This window comes from Tyto alba, unplaced genomic scaffold (assembly GCF_018691265.1).
Source record: "Tyto alba isolate M040663 unplaced genomic scaffold, T.alba_DEE_v4.0 Super-Scaffold_13, whole genome shotgun sequence".
In the NCBI taxonomy this organism is placed as follows: Eukaryota; Metazoa; Chordata; class Aves; order Strigiformes; family Tytonidae; genus Tyto; species Tyto alba.
Window position 1 is genome coordinate 7,810,252 of NW_024881275.1, and position 19,512 is coordinate 7,829,763.

General features: G+C 37.0%; 1 protein-coding gene across 5 annotated transcripts in view; it reads left to right on the forward strand.

The window, feature by feature from the left end:
* Window positions 1-19,512, forward strand: part of SSBP2 (single stranded DNA binding protein 2) — a 194,326-nt gene that overhangs the window by 157,546 nt on the left and 17,268 nt on the right. For 4 of the 5 annotated variants that reach the window (XM_042788069.1, XM_042788068.1, XM_032995482.2 and 1 more), the window contains 6 exons: window positions 829-877; window positions 2,845-2,880; window positions 6,921-6,975; window positions 10,145-10,215; window positions 11,523-11,601; window positions 14,567-14,595. In XM_042788069.1, the coding sequence (XP_042644003.1) occupies window positions 829-877; window positions 2,845-2,880; window positions 6,921-6,975; window positions 10,145-10,215; window positions 11,523-11,601; window positions 14,567-14,595 (319 nt within the window). The remainder of the gene's footprint in view (window positions 1-828; window positions 878-2,844; window positions 2,881-6,920; window positions 6,976-10,144; window positions 10,216-11,522; window positions 11,602-14,566; window positions 14,596-19,512) is intronic. The other variant, XM_042788070.1, reaches the window with a different exon arrangement.

The following is a 19,512-nucleotide window of genomic DNA, read 5'->3' on the forward strand; positions in this document are numbered from 1 at the left end:
TTACAGTATTCTAGATCCATACTTGATAAATGCCTGCATCCTCAATTCCTCAGGAAGGTACTTAATTATGTAAGCAAAAGTACTCTTTCTGTGACTGAAATGACGCTTGTATTTTAGTGCCTTTCTACCTTTGTCCGTACTGTAAGTAGACTTCCGTGGGACGTGTGATACTTCCTCCAAATATTTAAAAAATGTTAACTGAGTACAAGGAGAAACACTTCTCATGAGAACTTGCAAACTTGTTTTTTACTTTCTACAAAACTTCTGTGCCATGTTAAAATGTTGCATCTGTGTAACACAGAGTTAAATTCTCTGTGAATGGGGAAGCAGCTCACTTCAAGAGACTCAAATTTGCAATGTCTTTCAACTTGTTCCCTTGAGAATATAAAGGGGAAATGTGTGGCACTTCCTAAATTTGCAAGTGTTTGGGACTGATGAAAAATTGTGCCATCTCCACTGTAGCTTACGGCATTGTGGCTACTGGTGAAGGACTCCTTGATGCCATTCTGGCAGGTCCTTTACTGAAGAGTATGGAAGAAACAGAATGAGTCAGGACCTGAAGTGTCTTAAATGTGAGCAGCAGGATTGTAATAATAAATAAATAATCTTTAATCAACTCATTATCCGATTAAATGATAACGGTGGTGCAATGATGAGAATTTTGCTATAGCATTATAACTTGGTGTAGTTATGGCTTATAAACACACATTAATTTGAAAAAAGCTATCTGCTTCCTTACTCTGGAAAGAGATTATTTTGATTTACTTCCTCAGAGCTGGTCTGAAGATGGGGATTGTTCTGTGTCTCATCTTCCACCTTCTGTTACAGGGGTCCCGGGGGTGGTAGACCTTGGCCAAACCCAACCAATGCCAATTCTGTAAGTAAATATTTAAACCATATTAGACATCATCTTATATTTAGGGAAGTATTTCTCATAAATACACCAGGAAAAAATTCGACTTCATTCAACAGTAGAATACTGCATGCTTCATATTTTTCCCTGTAACCCTAATGCAGAGCAGGTACAGTGGGGAGCACATCTGAACAGAGAGCTCACTGACCTGTAATTATCTACGCTCTGTTCATAATCACACAACAGCTCTGCATCTTAACACCAGTTACAGCACTTCCATAACACAAATGTTATCTTGGGTTGTATTAAAGTGCACTTTAGCTTCCTTTAGGGCAAGTAAGATGAGTTAGGTCAACACTATCTGGCCAGCAAGCTCTACAGAAATCACAGCTTGTTAAGATGTGGCTTAATGTGTGCTCGCACATTTTGTGTGACAAAAGCACATTTGCTGCTCTTAACCGGGGCATATGAAATCGTGATCAATTGCTTGTAAGACATCAGCCATTTTTACATGCTTTTTGTAATAAGCAGTGCACTCAAATTTCATTGCAACAACTGCAAAATGAGATAGTCTAATAGCAGCTTGAAAGAAGAAGAGGTCAGTGAGAGACATCCCACATGAACAAGTGTCTGGTATTTCTTCAGAAAACACAAAGGTAAAGTTTTCATTTTCACTCAATGATCATACATCATTAGTATAAAAATGTATCCCTTTTTAGCACTTGCAGCTACATAAAATGGGTCTGGCTTAACTGACTAGCCTGGTTCTTTCTTTTGTTGTCAATTCTATTTTTTTAATTCTATTAATGATTATTATGGGAAAAAAAGAGCTGTACCTCTTCCTCAGTTTTCTTTTTCATGTAGTCAACTAAAATGGATGTTAGGATGTTTTTCAATTGATAGTTGAAATATTTTCATTCTGTGAAATTAATTGAGATGTCCAGTAATAGATGTATTTGGAAAAATGAGTTGGCTGACAAATGGTCTACAATGATGTAAGACTCTTATGCCACAAAAGTAATTTTATATGTTGTCAGTACAGTTTCTTAGTTCTTACACCGTCCTCCTATAATAGCATTGGTCCATGCTTCTTTAGAAAGAATAATTGCAAAGACTATCATAAAAAAGAAAACCAGATTATTCACAGGCAGCTGGATTTCTCCAGATAGCCTCTGTAACAAATACCACAATTGAATTTTAAATGAAAATAGAACACTGTCTTTTTAAAAAAAAAAAAAATTACACAAAGAAATAAAATTAGTATCTTGTAGAGTGAAAGATATAGGTTACTTTCCCTTTTATGGTCAAGATTTTAATATTAAGGATATATAGGACCATAGAAATTTAGTCCGTGCTTGGGATGACTCTGAAGTCGTATTGACTTAAATGCAAGTATGTGCCGCTTAAGTTTATAAACCTTATAAAGCATATTACCTTAATAATTTTATAACTCAACCTTTTATTATGGACTGCAGATCTTTACAGACCTTACTGTGGCTCCCACAATAAGAAGACTCTTGTAATAGATGCAAGAACTGGATTCATACTAGACCTTGTAACTTGGTATCTTAAAAAAGTGATGCTGGCTATTAAAAATGTATTCCTCACTTACTATGAAGCAATGGAGAGTAGACATGAGATCTCAGCCTACAGACATTTAAGTGTGTGTATTATGCTACTCATACTAATTTTATTAGAGTGGCTACCAGGGCACAGTAGTCCTAAGTGGAAATAATTTATTTGAAATATTTGGTATTAAATTTTGCTTGTGTCTATATTTCTAGTTTTGGACTTGAACGTACTTACAATGACAGGTTGTTGAAAAAGAGAGGTATTTGTTTTGACAACAATAGCATTTTTCTGTAATAATGAACCGTGTCTTTGAAAGAAGTTAAACAAATAAGCATAACTTACAACTGTATATAAACATATGTATGGACTTCCATCTCAATGCAGAAGAAATCACTGTTTTCTTTCTGTTGATATTACAGATACCTTACTCTTCAGCATCTCCTGGGAACTATGTAGTAAGTACACTTGTGTGTGTTTGTGGATTAGAATAGATGTTACATTATATTTAGGCAAAGAAATAGCTGTCCAGATGTTAAGAAGAACCCTTGTGTATTGCTTGAGAACTGAACAACTGATCTGCACTTAGGTTTCTTTCTGCCATCTGTGGTGCATATGTTGATGTACATTACTAGAATCATTATCAGTCTGGTCAAAATTGCCCTGAGTGCTGTTTTATTTCAGCAAACATTTACATAACCAATACAATATATTGTCTTCAGTAATAAAGGACAAAAAAACCCCCATTTTCTCACTAGCACAGCGTTGTGTTTGAGTTTCCAAACTTCAAAAAAAAAGCAGTGTTTGAAGAATTAGAACAAGCTTTTATCTCTCAAAGGTATACAAATGAGTCCTTATAGCTAACATTTTAAGGGAAATTTATATTCTTAGAATTACCTTCTGAAGACTTGAAGATTCTTTTTTTCTCCATAGCCTGTTATGCCTTCATTTTATAGTCAATGTCTTGCCTTATTATGAATTAGTTGGTATCATTGTTTTTTCTTAGTCTATACTTTTGAATGAAATAGTTAAAATTTTGTAATAGGCCCAGTTTTGAGCTGTCATTCAAAAGAACACAAAATGCTAACCCTCCCTCTGAAATTTAACAAATGCACTTTACCTATCAACAGAATGTTTTTTGTTGGAGTATATACTGCTGGGCTTTGTCTCTCTCCTGAGAGATTAACTTTGAAACAATCTTTCTGGGTTCTTTATTGTTGTTGTTACTGTTGTACTTGGATTATTTATACTTCTGATGTACTCTTCTAAGGCATATTGTTTCATCTGTTTTTATCACATGCTTAGTACTGGTGTCACAGGGTAACAAGGGAGAATTATATATACTCCAAATTTCAGTTGGTTGGTCAGGGGTCAGTACATCTCTCTTTTGATAGTTCATGTTTTATCACCTGAAGATTAGACAGCTTCAGGGCATTGGCTTTAACCAGCTATTTAACCAGCTTTAACCAGCCAGCTATTTAACCTGAAGCTATTTCAAATGTGGAAATAGTAGGTCCTTCACCATGAGGACAATATGCCAGTGTTTTTTCATCTGTTTGTGCTGCTTATTGGGTTCTCTTACTTTCAGTCTTCATAAGTGAGATGATCCTGCAGAGCTAAAGCTGAAGGATGAGTTCAAGGATGAGCTTGCTTTGTTTAGACAAAAGCAACTTCTTTTGTCCTTTATTTAGCTGTGGAAAAGGTTATGATTCTCATAAGTGTCCATAACTGTAGTACTCATTTTGCCGCAAGTTTAGTGGTAAGGGTCCAAATTTGCTGATCTCCAAACTGGTCCTTTTAATACAGAACTTCATAAATCTCTCTCTATTGGGAAGAGGTTTTGTTGGGTTTGCCCAAGACATTAGTGATCAGTTTCTGTTGCAGATTTTGAAGATTCTTTTTTGAATATTTGACTTCATATTCTCATTTTTTTTTTTTTAAAGTATGAAGTCTTGAGAAACTGGCAAAGGAGATAGTATAGAAAATTATTTTAAAGAAGCAAACCCGAGTAAAACGAGATTCATAGTAGCGGAGCCTATTGGTGTACTCACATCAAGCCAAGTGTCAGCTGGGATAAATGACTTGGACAAAAGTGGGCATCACCATATTTCAGTGTATAGGTAGAAGAAGAATGTGAAGAGTAAAGAGGTTACCTCCTTTAGTTACAGTGATGAGACTGATGCTGGAATGTTGCATCTAATTGGCAACACTGGAGGGAAATCAAAAAATAGGCAGAGATGCAAGAATGAGACATACAAAAGATTGAAGTATCGGAGAAAATGCCTGAGCCTCTGATCAGATGTGCTCTGTGAACTCCAGCTGTGCTAGTGGGAAAGGTTGCGTCCTGATTCCTTGTCCCTGCTCTTCTGCTGAAGGTTACCACTCCTTCAGGTCTGCCACTGGAGTTGCTTGGAAGGGTGACCCTCTCTGTCCAAAACAACTGAAGTTGATGGAAGCATTTAAAGGACCAGGTCCTTGCTGAAGCACTTCAGTTGACCCAAAATAGGTGGAGGGACACTCACACAGGGAGCTCCAAGCAGAGCTGAGGCTGCCACTAGCAGAGGGTAGTGGTGAAGCCACTGAGGTGGGCCAAGGGATGAAATCTCCTGCCAGCATAAATGCTTGCACGGTGCATGTCTTGTCTAATGCTGAGAGTGGTCTTGCTTCAAAAGGGCTCACCACATTTTGGAAAAGGAACGCATGAACTCCAGCCATACAAACAGCTAAATAAGCAAAACGGGGGGACAGCAGCTTTCAAGAGAGTGAGTGTTTAGTGACAGGTTGTGAGCTGGAGAGCTCTTAAAGCAGCCCTTTATCCAAAGGATTTGTGGTCTGGAACTAAACTCTTTGAGAGCTTAATGTGGTTAGTTTATCACACAGTTTTTGAGGAATAATTCCATTACGTATTAATAAATTCTCAGAGTGAAAATAGTTCATACCAGGAGGATTTCTAAGAGAAGTAAGTATGCAAACAAAGAGAGTAAATACAAATTGACAATTGGATTGAAAGTTAGTAGTGAATATAAGAAACTTTTTAATAAATGACCAGTTAGTGGTTTCTACACCTCTTTATGTGATGGTGAAAAATACACATAAACCTAAAAAAATCAAGTTAATGAGCTTAGTGCACAAGTATATGGGTAAAAAGCCATAGCTTGTGATGCCTAGAGGGTCATATATGTGATCCAAAGGTCCCTTTGAATTTGGAGTCTGTAGCTCTGTGGCAGCAATGGGGAAATTTCTCATTGCTGAGGGCTTAATAGGCCTTTCAGGCAGTTTTGCCAATCCTAACACATTAATTTCTGTTTCATTTGAAATTTGGGAAGGGGAAAAAGCTATGAAATGAAACTGTGATTGCACTTTGATTTTATAAGCTGATCTGTGGGTTTCATGGTGGAGCAAGCCTTTGTTCTTGCACACTTTATAAAAGATACTCAGTGACCTTCCTTAGTTCACAAGCGAGGGGAAGCACAAGATAAAGAACTGGTAGGTGAGGTTACATATAAGGGCATAAAATATATATGTTGATTGACTTCAGGGATGTGCTGCTGCTTCTGGATAAAAAATTTCTGTTTCATCTACAATTAACTGTGAGTTGATTAGTGGCTAGCAGAGATGCTTCGACCTGCAAGTATTTTACTTGAACACACCTGCAGAGGAGTGGTATCAATCAGAAATGTTAGAATAAAATTCTTGGAGAAATTTTTAAAGAACATTAAAAAGCTTGTTTAACAACCAGAGTAGTTTGTGTGCAGTTCTTACTTGTAAACAGATTTGCAAACCAGAAATACCTGAAACTAAGAAAATAGGTATTCCTTGATGTTTTGTTGTTGTTGTTGTTTTTAATCTTTAATAGTCTAGGCAAGCGATATGACTGTACCCAGCATTATCCTGACTTTTTTAATCCCTTCATCATTAATTTGAGAAGAAATTATATATACAGATGTTATTTTAAAAAATTGTAGGATAATATACGGACAGAATTAAGATACATACCTCATGGAGATACCAAGACTGCCTAATAAAGCTTTTTTAAGGTGATGAGGCTCTTTTGTCCCCGTAGGACACCCACTTGTATTGTGCTTAACAAATGTTGGTTACTCAACCATTGACTGTGTACAAAGTACAACAAAACAAAAATGCCAGCTGAAAAAATAGTGGAATTAAAAGTAGGTTGAGGGAATTGAATATAATTGTCTTAGGCCTTCCTCCAAGTATTTCTCTTGTCTGACTCACAGCATGACACAGAGTTATTGACTAATGGATATTCTTGTGTCTGTATACCTACATACATCAGAAGTCCATGCCAGAGCTTGATGACCGGTTACCTTGTCTTAATCTGTGATGAGCTGTTTCACTAGCTAATCAGAAAACGTGCATGTTTTTACCAGAGTTACTCACGACATTCACAATACTTTTTTTCTTTTTGTACTCTGTTCATTTTTTACTGCAGTATTTTCTTCCTTTCATGCTAACTGACATTTTCTATTTTCTCTAGGGTCCTCCAGGAGGTGGAGGGCCACCAGGAACACCTATCATGCCTAGTCCTGCAGGTACTGAAACGTGCTCAGAAATAATAAAAAATAATAGTTTTTTTAGGAAGTCGACACATTATTTTTCAGACTTTGATTTTGATAAAGAATCAAATAATGATAAGTTATTGTTTTATACTTTCTGTATCAGGTATTTTCATGTGCTTTCACTCTTTTTCTCTCCCTGCTATGTTGCAGAGATACAAAGCATTGTATCCCTGCAGTTCAAAGTAATTAAGTTCTCCGGCTTTTGAGTCCATCTTTTCTTGCACAATTTCAGCAATAACAAGTTAAAAACAAAAGAAGACGCAGTCTTTATTTACTTTTGTTAATGTTCTTTGGGACAATTCCACCAGTTCGGGAATCAGATTTCTGAAGCTGGTGAAACTTCCCTGAAATATCCTGTGGGATAGACCTGTCCAACACGTGGCTCTTGAGCAATGTGCTGCGTCCTGTGGCTGTGTCATCTGGTTGACATCAGGGTCACGCTGAACACGTTGCTCTCCCCTGTCTTGCAGTGGAGGAGCAGGGCCCCAGAGGAGCAGTCATCAGGTCCCACCAGTGATCTGTTCCCAGAGCTTCAACTGCCCCATTGTTTCCCTAAGTAACATGGTCTGTATCTTGCAACTCGGACCACATGGAGATTTTGACCATGCAAAAGATTAGACACATTCCTACTAAGGTTTGAGGAAACAAGGAGTATGATGGGAGAGTTTGGGATGGCTAGCTAGCTCCTCAAGGCTTATGGCTGGTCAACTAGATGTAAGTATTTCCCTCTATCAGTGTTCAGCAAAGATTCTGATAGGGAAGTGGAACTGCAGGATGTGGAAAATGCTATCCTCCCCCATGAGCATCATCAGAAATCTGCTAAAATGAAACTCATTACATCTTGTGTAACCCAGTATTCAATAGCTACTCCTTTTGGCCAGTATCTGCCTTTGTAACTCACTTTCACCAGCTAAGAGGGATCTGTTCACCTCAGTGATGTTACAGCATCCTCAGTCCTTACGTCCTACATGTTCTTGCTGCCCTCTATAGCACAAGAGAGTAGGGAGGTTTCCTAACTGGTCATGAAAACTTCTTGCACCAATATAATAACTTAATTAAATACAGTTCCAGGGCTTTAAAACAATGCAACCTAAGATAAATCATAGGCCTTCCTTGTTCATATATCAGTGAAAAACATAATTAGTGCTAGCTGGCATTTAAAAGTTAGAGTCTCTTTTAACATAAAACAAACACGTGGACAGCCTGCACTTTTTAAAATAGTCAGCACTGCAGTTATGGCACATGTTAGGCTATCTGTGTGCAGCTCAAATAAAGCTTCTGCTGAAGATGGTTCCTGTTTTCAGTTAGAGACTCAAAGTTCTGAGGCTCTCTTTTCTAAGTATAAAAACGCTTAGAAGTTGGCCATCTGAGAATTCTGCAAAGGTACTTTCTTGCCTCTGAGACAGACCATCTCCGAGGGTTCCCATGGCTCAGCCAGCCCATACGTATTTTTACATGGACTAGCAGAACATGGGTAGAGCCAGGGATGTGTGTTGCAGAAGGATCTGGTGGATGAAGAACTTTTTGCCTATCTTATTGAATGTTAAAAATAACTTTTTATGTGCTCATTTTACTTATCAAAGTAAGGGTAAAAGCTTTTTGTTCTCCCTCTTCCTCAAACAGCATATTTGAATGTTCTAGTGATGAATGGTGTTCTGTATATAATGGAATTATTTACTCACCTGGTGAATTAATGCTTAGAAGACTATGTCGGAAAGATTTAGGAATGGACAAAACCCTTGGTTTTAACCTCCCACTGTACATAAAAATACATTTTTGCAGGACGTCAGGCCATATCTCAGTTCCAACACATTTTGGTGGTGTCAGCTTTCTTGCTTTTGCTATTTCTGACTCAAAACTTCCCCATCACCTTGTCTTGGAAAAGGAATTACAGATCAGCAGTGATTTTTGTGTATGTTATTAATCTCAAAAATCTGGTTCAAAGAGGTGGAATGGTCATCTGGAGGATCTAGGTGCAGAGTACTAAGCTATTCTTTATTCTTTCCACAGATACCACAGAGGTACTGATTTTCCAGAGTTGCCAATATGTTTTCAGATCAGGCTGTCCCCTTAGGGATATATTTAGACTTTCCTTAGGTCATTCTCCTCTCAGTAAACCTTTTCATTACATGGACTATCTCTTGTCAAGTTGCCTTGAGAAATATTACTGCATAATTTGTCTACTATCTGCTGCATTTTTTGCCTTCTCCTTCATACAAATATTGATGAAAGGTGTTAAGACTTTGTGTGTGTTAGCGGTGAGGATAAGCTGGAGAACAGAATGAGTGATTTGTATCTACTAATTGTTCTTAGGCTGGTTTCTTAAGTTCAGGTTAAATTCAGCCGGAAGAGTTTTGTGGATTGACTCCTGCATTTGAACTCTGGAGGTGCTCCACCTGAAAGTTCATGTTTATTGCTTGCAGGAAGAGGGCTGAGGTACAATATAGCTGTCAACCCCTGGCAAGGCCAAATTAAACTCTTGGCAGAATTGACTAGGTTAAGCACCATTTTGTGACAGGATGGTTCTGTTGGTTTTGGATCCAGGGCTTTTTTGAAGCATTGCACCACACTCTGTCATGAAGATACATCAGCTAAAGCTGTCCTTAGAGTGAGAATCTTTGCACAGTGTTCCACAGAATAGTTAGATATATCCAAAATCAAATAGACTGGTGTGGATGAGAATAAAAAATTTTCATGTGCTATACTAACTTGCAGGCCATATAATGAGAATCTATTTATCATTTATTACAGATGGAAAACAAATTACAGGAAGTATTGATAAGAAAGAAACTCCTGTTTTCTAGAGAACATTGAAGATGAGTGAAGTAATTTGAAATTTCAGGAAAAAGGTTTTATGGAATTAAATAGTTACAGATACTTAGTGATTTATAAACCTTTTAACAGTCATGCATAAAACTAGGGTCTAGAAGTAGTCACTTAGGGACCATAGCAATTATTTCTTTTCATAGCTCTGTTGTGTGGTAGCAATAGATAGAAAGGGAATGAAATCTTGCATTATATTGCCACTGTGTATCAGTGATTCAGGCACAGAAATAATATGAACAAAATGACAGGAAGTGTATTAGGTGAGTAGTTTTATTGAAAGGTATATATTAGCACTTAAAATAATCTCTTATTACAGATTCAACCAACTCTGGAGACAACATGTACACTTTAATGAATGCAGTACCACCTGGACCCAACAGACCTAATGTAAATATGAATCTAGTTATATACTTAATTGAATTGTACAGCCTTCTTGATCCAAACACTACATTTCCATCACATATTGTTAATACTAAGTTTTCCATTTTTATGGGTGATACTTCAGTTGCTTCCCCCCGCCATGTACTTTTTAATGTTTCCCAAATCAATCATGCCAATATATGCAAAATAATGATTGGAGCATATGGAAAACACTGTAGAAACTTCTGCATGTGGATCGTGGGGGCGATGTAGTTTGTCACACTGCGGTGCAATAGACTTCTGTGTGATAAGATGTCATCCTAGGGGCTGCCAGTAAGCATTAGGTTCTGCAGGATTCATACTTCTGTTATAAAAAAGTACCTACCCTTGAAAAGGGAGGAGAAAATTGCTGAAAGTGACCCATTATTATGTTGCCCTGACATTCTGTAAAAAATGATAAATTAAATGCCTCTGAGAAGAAACAAAGTTCCCTGTTTATTTAAATTGGATGTTAAGAATGAAACCTATTGATAACATTTAAGTAATTGCCTAATGTACTAGTTAACTTGTGACTATTTTAGCCTAAATTTCAACAGTTCTAGAGCTGACAAAAATCTGGATTCTTATATAGAACCTGTTACTCTCTGATCTTTCTGTGTGCCTTCAGTTCTATTGTATTTCTCTGATTACAACCATATTTCATTTAATCACAATCCATATGTTGGTCCTTTTGAAGATAAGGCAAATAGAACTTAAAAATACAGATATTTAGATATTGCTAAATCATTATGCGGTGAATTTTAAAAATTTTTCTATAATGTTATTGTCTTTAAGTTTTTGAAGAACTAAATTTAAGACTAATATCAAAAATTGGACAGAAACTGCTCATGCTGCAAAAGTAATGCATAGTAGTCCAACTGTCAGCATGGATAAGGTGAGATTTGAAAGCTGTTAATTAATCACTTACTCATTGAAGAGAATTGTAAAGCTTCCTATAATTTCAGTGGGAGTAGAGCTTGGTCAGCACTAGCACTAGGTTTGAAAGTCATGCAGAAATTGGTGAAGTAAATTATAAATTATTCCTAAATTATGTTCTAGCCTACAGAGGTGAGAGTTTCCAAAAATCATGAAGGTAACATTGGAAAAAGTGAACAAAAGCAATGATGTTTTTGTAGTCTTCACATGAAAGACTTTCACTTGACTTGCACATTCAGAGCTGGGACTGTACATTTTTCCTTTACTTTTTTTTTTCCTGAGGAATATTTTCTTTTCACTAGACTGTGTACAAAAAATTGTACAGTAATACCAGTTTTTAATGTCTGATCCTTTTGTAGTTTCCAATGGGGCCTGGGTCAGATGGACCTATGAGTGGACTGGGTGGAATGGATTCACATCATATGAATGGATCATTAGGTAATGATAGTAACAATTATAAACACTGTGAATTTTCAAAGACTAGTGCCATTTTCTATGACTAGTTCTCTGAGTTATGTAGAAGACTGTGTGTAAAAATCTTCTAAAAACTGAAAAAGCTGTATATACATCAATAAGAAGTATTAAGATAATTTTTAAGCCTATGAGTTGGAATACATTTTAATCCAGTTGATGAAAACCTGTCTAAAAGCATACCATCACAGTAATGTAAAGGTGAAGACTTCAGAACCATTTTCATTTACCTCCTTCCTCTTTGAATATATTGGAAGGTGTCATTATGAGATGCTGGTGTATGTTCTCATCAATTACCTGGAAGTACGTTATTACATATTTTAAGGTATCTGTTAAGGTGGTGTTATTCCAACATTTTGATATCCTCATTTGTTCTATACTTAGTCACATGTCTGCTAAGTGTGAGTATTATTACTCTATCCCCTTTATCAGCTTCAGGCAGGGCCAATTTTAATGCACCCAAAAGAACATGAATTCTTGTCAGGGCATGTAGAGGCAGGAGGATCAGCATATTGCTTGACTTCTGACACTGTGATTTTTGAAGGACTCGTATCTACATGAGAAGCCTTCCACAACTCTGCAAAACACAGGCTGCTTTATCTCCTGACTGTCCTAGCAAACTCTTTGCTCTTACTCTTTGCTGGAAGCATAATAGGCTTTTGAAAGGGATTTAAGAAACAACCCGTAGCTAAATAAATTGCATTTATGCCTTCTTCCATACCCACAGGGTAAATACCTTGTTTTTATTTCTGCTCATACCCTAACACCAGGCCAGTAGCTCTGAATACAGTTCTTGTGTTGTACTCTTCAGTTCTATCTGGACCAAGGGGTGTTAGTCATGCAGGCAACAACAGGAAGAAACCTTCAGCTGCAAAGACTTGAGATCTTTCTTCTTCTGTCTCCCTGGTCCACCAGCAAGATTCTCTTCCACATCTGGGAGCTGGCCTGATGCCCACAAGCAGCACCAGCAGCACCTTGATGAGCAGATTCTTCCTTTATGGAGAGAAACCCAAGCAAGCTGAATACAGTTCAGGCAGGCAGAAGCCAAGCTACCAGTGTTCCCCACACTTCTATCCCCAGTGAAAATCTCTGCCACCTTCCCAGCACAGGCATGGACCAACCTGAACTCCATACCGTTTAAGTCTATACTACCGTGGTGGATGGAGATCTATCACTTGTAACCCAGAAATTGGAGGTTATGAGACAGGAAGTAAAAACAGATAAGATGAAGGAAGAAATTTGAAGAGTCTATGACAAGGTGAGAAAAAAACTAAGCCATCAAACCTCATTTAGCAGACATGTTCTGAACGATTAAAATTCAGCAGTAGGCATCTATCTCCTAATAGAATTACCTTTTTTTTTCACGAAAGCATGTTCCTGAAGTTCCTAGATTACTTTGCATAAGGATACCCTGTGGTTTTACAGCCTTTCTTTACATATTACAATCCTAAAATGGATTGTTGCTTTAATTAATAATGACACATATTACATTCAAATAAATGAAAAACTGTGTAAAAGGTAATCATCTTTTTCTGTCACTTCCTATAGCATGAGAATTATTTCTTAAGTAAAAGGAAAAAATTAAATTGAAACAGTTATGGAAGGATTTTATGTGTACCTAGAATTTGGTCAGTTATTTTCTCTAATGAAAGTGATTAAGTGCTTAGTAAAATTAATGATGACTGCTTGCTAGGGTTAACTTCATATCTAAACTGAAACCTGAGTTCTTTAAGGAGAAGAGGGCTGGGAGAGATTTGCTGCGTTCATTTCCATGCTGCAGTAGACAGCTGTGTCTCATAATCAGATGGATAAACTGGTCAAGATCCATCTTGAACTTCTCCGGCTTCTTTGACCACAGCCCTTCTAATGGATATCTGTTTAGCTCTGATGATTAGAAATAAATCTTTTCCTAGGGCCATGACAAAATAATTCTTTGCAACATTTATGTATCTGATGTATTTATAGAGAGAAATCATATTCCTTCTTATGTTATTTTGCCTGGCTAAGTATAGTAAACGATTTCAGTCTCCTCCCACAACTCCATTTTCTCATTTTTCTCAGACACTCTTCTAGTTTTGCATTCAATATTTTTCTAGAATTTGTCTTTCCTGAAAATAGGTGACCAGAATTGTTTACTGTCTGTTGCTGCTAAAAATGCTTTTCTTGATACATCCATCCTAAAGTTATATTTCCTTTATTCTTGGTTTTTCCAAAGTGAGAGCTACAACATGTGAAAAAAAATTCTTTTCAATAGTCTTCCACTCATTATATTTAATTTTATTTGCTTTCTGTTACTCTGGTCCTCACAATAATGTGCTTTCTTCTGAAAGGTACTGTCATCATCAGTACTTGTAATGCATCAAAAATTGATGTCATTTCAGTCAATTTCAGTAGTAGGTGTCTGCTTCTGGGAGCAGAGATACTGATAAAACCCTCCTAGCTGACCTTAGTGATAATAGTGGTATCTTTTTTTTTCCCAGGAGTATCAACTTCTACTAGTTTGCCATGATTTTGCTTTTTTTTTTCTCAAGATGAAGCAACATTTCCCATAGGTGGATATGCCCCAAATTAGTTACACTTCCTGTACCCTTCCATGGCTGAGAGGACAGGGAGGTTGGACATGCAGTTCCTTGAGTTGTGCTGGGCTGTCTCGTCCTGAAAGGATACTGTCCAAATGACCAATGCAGATCAGAAGTGTGTCCTTCATTCGCTTCTCACTTTTTGCACTGGCTGTGTACACAGAGAAATGGCTGACATTATTCGGTACTGACTGTAAGCTTTTATTAAGAGAGACACTAGGAAGGAAGTGAGACAATGTATGGTTGGTTATGCCTTAAAGTATTACTGTTAAACTATTTATTTACTATGAAAAAAAAATCATAGGTTAACTTCAGATCAAAACTAACTGAATACTTGTCTATTTTAATTTAAGGCTCAGGAGACATGGACAGTATTTCCAAAGTGAGTATTTAATCAAATATTTGGAATTTTTAGAATGTTTCACTCTAAATATATTTTCTTTTTCTCTGTTAGTTTTTTGTTATGTATCTACATTTTCTGCTTGTCAACTCTTTGGAGGCTATGAAGACAGAATTAGTATTAATTGAAAATTTAAAAACTATAATCAATGGGAGTATAAGTAGACTTATACCCTGCTGTATAATGATGTGTATTAATGAATATGATTAATTATATCCTGTTCATAATCTGATTTGTCATGTTTTAATCTTCCCTACTTTTAAGACAAATGAGTGTAGTTCTAATAATCAATTCTAGTTAAATGTAAATTTGGGAAAATGTCATTAGGATGTTACGTTCATGCACTGCACGATTGCTTTTGTCACCTCTGTAAGGCAGTGTTAATATCATAATCATTACTATAAATTCCTAAAAGCTAGATTAAGAAGTTTCAGAAGAAACACTATTTTGATATCACAGCCATTTAGTAGCTGAAAATGAATGTGAGTTTAACCTGCAGGGATTTTGCATCTTCAAAATAATATTGTGCTTGAATGTGTCACTTCTTCCATAAAAATAGAACTACTACATATGTGATCATTAATTTAGGAGTTAGATTATTTGGTATCGATAAAGTGACCTATATCTGTCCGTTGCAAAATACGATGTTTTGTACTCAGCATTTTCAGATGTAACGGACTGGAACTAATAAATACATCACTACAACAATCTCCCTGCAGTTTTGTACTTTTGCTCTACAAATACAGAAATTGATGAAGAGATTATTTCAGTTTCAATTTTGTAATTCATTCGTTTGTAGTAAAATTCTTAGCAATATTCCGAGAAAGGAGTGTGAGTTTGTTTTGAACGTATCAACTGGCGGTGTATTTTGGCTGCCCCAGGACCGAGTACCACGGAGCTGTCACTAGATCTCTCCTGGTGCTGACTTCACTGTTTCAGATCTGCCTGAGGCTGGTCTGCGTGTGCTCCAGTCACGCCAGGGACCTTGCTGTGGGTCTGTGCTCAGGAGCTAGGGTGAGATGCTGACGTGTAGGGAACAGGATGCTCACCTGAATTCCCATGGGTTAACACAGAATTTAGTGGTGTGAGTTTGTTGAGAATATACTTTCAGGTGTTCAGAAGACAAGAATTGTTCTTCATTTAGTGATACATATTTGTATATCCAAAAAGGAGGAGGACCACCCTTTATGGTTCCCCAGTTTGTGGTCTTCTGGTGGTGTGGTATGGGAGCAGGGTAGACTGTAAAGTGTGCTTAGCATCCGTCTTTCCTGGAGAAAAGTATCTCAGCGATATGTGTCCAAGGCCATTGCTGCTCCTGTGAGGAAGCAGCGTCTGTAGCAGTCCTACATTTTTGTACTTTTTTAAGATCTGCAACATTTTCAGGCTCTACAAAGAGTAAAATGATGAGTTGAAATGACCAAGTTGCCTTAGCTGTTCTATGCTTAGATGTGCAGTAATAGATTCAGTAAAAGCCTCAGATGAGATAATAAGTGTACAGCACTTTTAAAATTAATGTCCATATTTTTTCTTCAGTATTTTTATTGCAAACTGCAAATATTTTTAAGGAAAAAATCAAAAACATTTCCATTAGCTTGCCATAGGATTATTTTTAAAAGCCTGTATTCAATTCACTGTTCTTAAGTATCAGTATATGTCTACTAACACAAGTATCAGGAGCCCTGAAAACTGGGATCCAAAAATTCACCTGGGAGTCTTGTAATTTGTTAACCCTAATAAGTAATTCATGGAAATCACATTTGGTGCATGTCTTTTCCAAATAACTAGAAGAAAAACACTGCTAACTTTGGAATTAACAGAATTGTCCTGTTATGTCATTACATCCTTTCCTGAGTAACACTACCCAATATGCAGCCTTTGCTGAAAGTAGTAAAAGTGTGTGGACAGCTTTGGTAATTTCATATAGGTAGTAGTACATAATGCTTTTGAAACCTGAATGGAAAAGTTCTACTTGCAAGTAATAGTAGATTTCTGGGGTTGATGCATGCAAAATTATTATGTGGCTGCCTTCCAATTTTGTATACAATTACCAGGATTGTTCTTTCTGAGGCAACAGTCTCCCCACATACATCACTGGCTAGTCTTGCAGTTACCTTCTTCACAGATAGATTTCCAGTAATGGAAATTGTTCACTGAAGTTAACACAGTTTGGGGTGTGTGATGCTCCAGTCCAGGCACAGGACTTCAGTGGAGTAAAATGCGTGTTAGAGGAGGTGATTACCAGCTCCCAGGAGATGTAGAATATTAATCCAGTCTTGGTAGAATCAGTAGAGCTCACGGAATTCAGAGCTACATTTTCTAGTGGAGATTTTAATTTAATTGGCTGAATGGCAAAACATGAAGTTTTTAGGAAGTAGATTGCGATAGGGGAAGTAAGTGAACTGAAATTATGCATATTAAATAAGCGTTAATAACCAGTGTTGCTTGCACTGCCCATGGAATTTGTGCAGACATCAAAGGCATACTTGCTTTGGAAAAATTCAGCTAGTGCTACAATGCTAGACCCCATACTGGCCATAAAAACAAGCATGGGGAGTTGCTGTAAAAGTGTTTATGTCAGGAGTTTGAACCTTTGGGGCTAGCATACTGTTGCAATTGCAGCATTTCGAAGCTTTGTGCTACACAGATAAAACAGGGGTGAATCCCCCAGGAAAAAACAAAAGCACAAGATCATCATATAAAATAAATGTGACAAGGCCTTAGTAGGTTTTAAACTTTATATTCATAGATTTTAAGGCCAGAAGGGACTGATACAATTGTGTAGTATGAACTCCTGCATAACACGGGCAACAGGACTTCCCTGGATTAATTCCTGCTTAAGGTACAGTAGCTGTGGTTGAACTAAAGCCATAGTTTTCAACCTTTTTCAGTCTGTGGATCCCTAAATATTTGCTATACCAACTTCCCTGAATAGCAAACTTTATTGTCTGATGTTAATCAACTAGTTGGGCTTTTAGTTGTCTCTGACGGACATGTTATCCAGTGATTCCTGTAGATCTGGGGATCTCACTCTCAGGAACAATGAACTAGACTGAAGAAAGCAAAAGGACTAAGGCAGGTGTTTTGACCCAACTTTGTAAGCTGCATTTTAGGTACTAATAAAAAAGTTACACTTGCATGTCGCTTATGTAATTGATTTAATATTTAACCTATAACTGAAAATCAACACACCAAGCTGTACCCATATACATACTTCTCCATTCAGGCTGAGAACAGTGATCTTCCCTCAGGGGAATATGGTGAAAACTTAGCAGCAGCTTTTCACTAACTGTACAAAAAACATTACAAAGCCGATAGTATGTACAGCAGTCAGGTGTACCACTCTACTGATGTAGTAGTAAAAAGTAACTGATTTCAGTTGTGGTTTTTGGTGAAGCTAAGAACAACACTTTTTGTTCTCCTTGGAGGTGAAGTAAATCTGTGAAACTGTGGAATAAGTTGCAGTATTTAAATTATGGACAGTGGTCAACATGGAACTTCTTGATTATGAAATGGAGCATGCAGGAATATGGTATGAAGGGGAAGCAGAAGTCATAGCTATCCCACCCATTTTCTGTCCAGTGAACGCTCCAATGTACATCTTTTAAAGTACCAGGGCAGGATAGCCTTTGTAGTTCTGAGGAAAGTGCCAAGAAATTAAAGAGACTTTCTCTTTTTTAATGTTTCCAGTTTTTCATTCAAAGTTTGACTTACTGGAGATTTAATTATTCTAAATGAAGACGGCATGCAGGTATTTTCAAAGTGCAAAATACCTGGGTTTTTTTTAACAAAAAATCACTGTGCTAACAGACTTATGGTGTCAAGATTGTGGTTGAAAATAACATAAGAAAAAGAGGACAAACTCACTTAGGATTCTTAGAACCATTATGATCAAGATCACTACTTGGAGTTGCATTTTGTTAGCTTGCCCATTGACTGCAGTAGGTTTGTGTTAAATTTATTGTGACATAACAATTTGCATTTGTAGAAGTAAAATCTCAACAGTAATATTGCATTCAGTTTTTCTGAATTGAAAAAAAAAATCAAGGGAAGAACTGTGATAGGCTTAAATGCTTCATAATGAAATTCATTACTTCATTCTCCTCTTTCCCTGACTGCTTCTTTTCCATTAGAAATCCTCTATAAGTAGGAGTCTTAACAGTGATGGAAAGAGAATTGCTCATGCTTCAGGCATGGTAGGGTACCACATATCAACTTTGTAAACACCTAACTAATTGTACTGTCTGTAATAATCATGTATTAGCTATTGACTCTGAATAATTTCTGTGACAATTATCTTATTTCACCCTTTCTTTAAGTAACTGAATCTGGATAGCATTTTCTGAACATTTCAGGGGTGGTTGTCCATGCCTGTAAAAAAAAAAAAAAAAAAAGGAATTTCTTTTCAGAAACCTTTATGTTGGTGTTATTTATTAGCATTTCAGTTGCACCTAGGCACTGAAACGGTAGATTAGAATACTGTTGCATTATACTCTGTGAAAGGAAATGTGCAGCTCCTCTTGAAAGTGTTTGCAAGCCCACCCCAGTGGCCGGCTGTTACTCAGGAGTCTTTTCTCTAAATACACTTGTTAACTCTTTTACCTATAAATGCTGTGTATTAGCTGTGCTCAGTGAAGTGGTTTAGCACTTGAACCACACTTCTGAACTACTTGTGAAACTGTATTTCAATAAACTGTGAACAAAGACCCCAGACACAGGCCTTTGTGAAGGTCTGTGTAGACCAGATCCATCTGTAGGTCTACCTTTAAGTACATATTCATGTCACATATGTCAAGGCACAGGCTCACAGACTTTGCTGAATTTGACCACATGGTTTAATGTAGTGACAGAGGTACCTCGTATACCTGCTGCAGCCATTTATAGCTTTTCCTGACTTCAGTA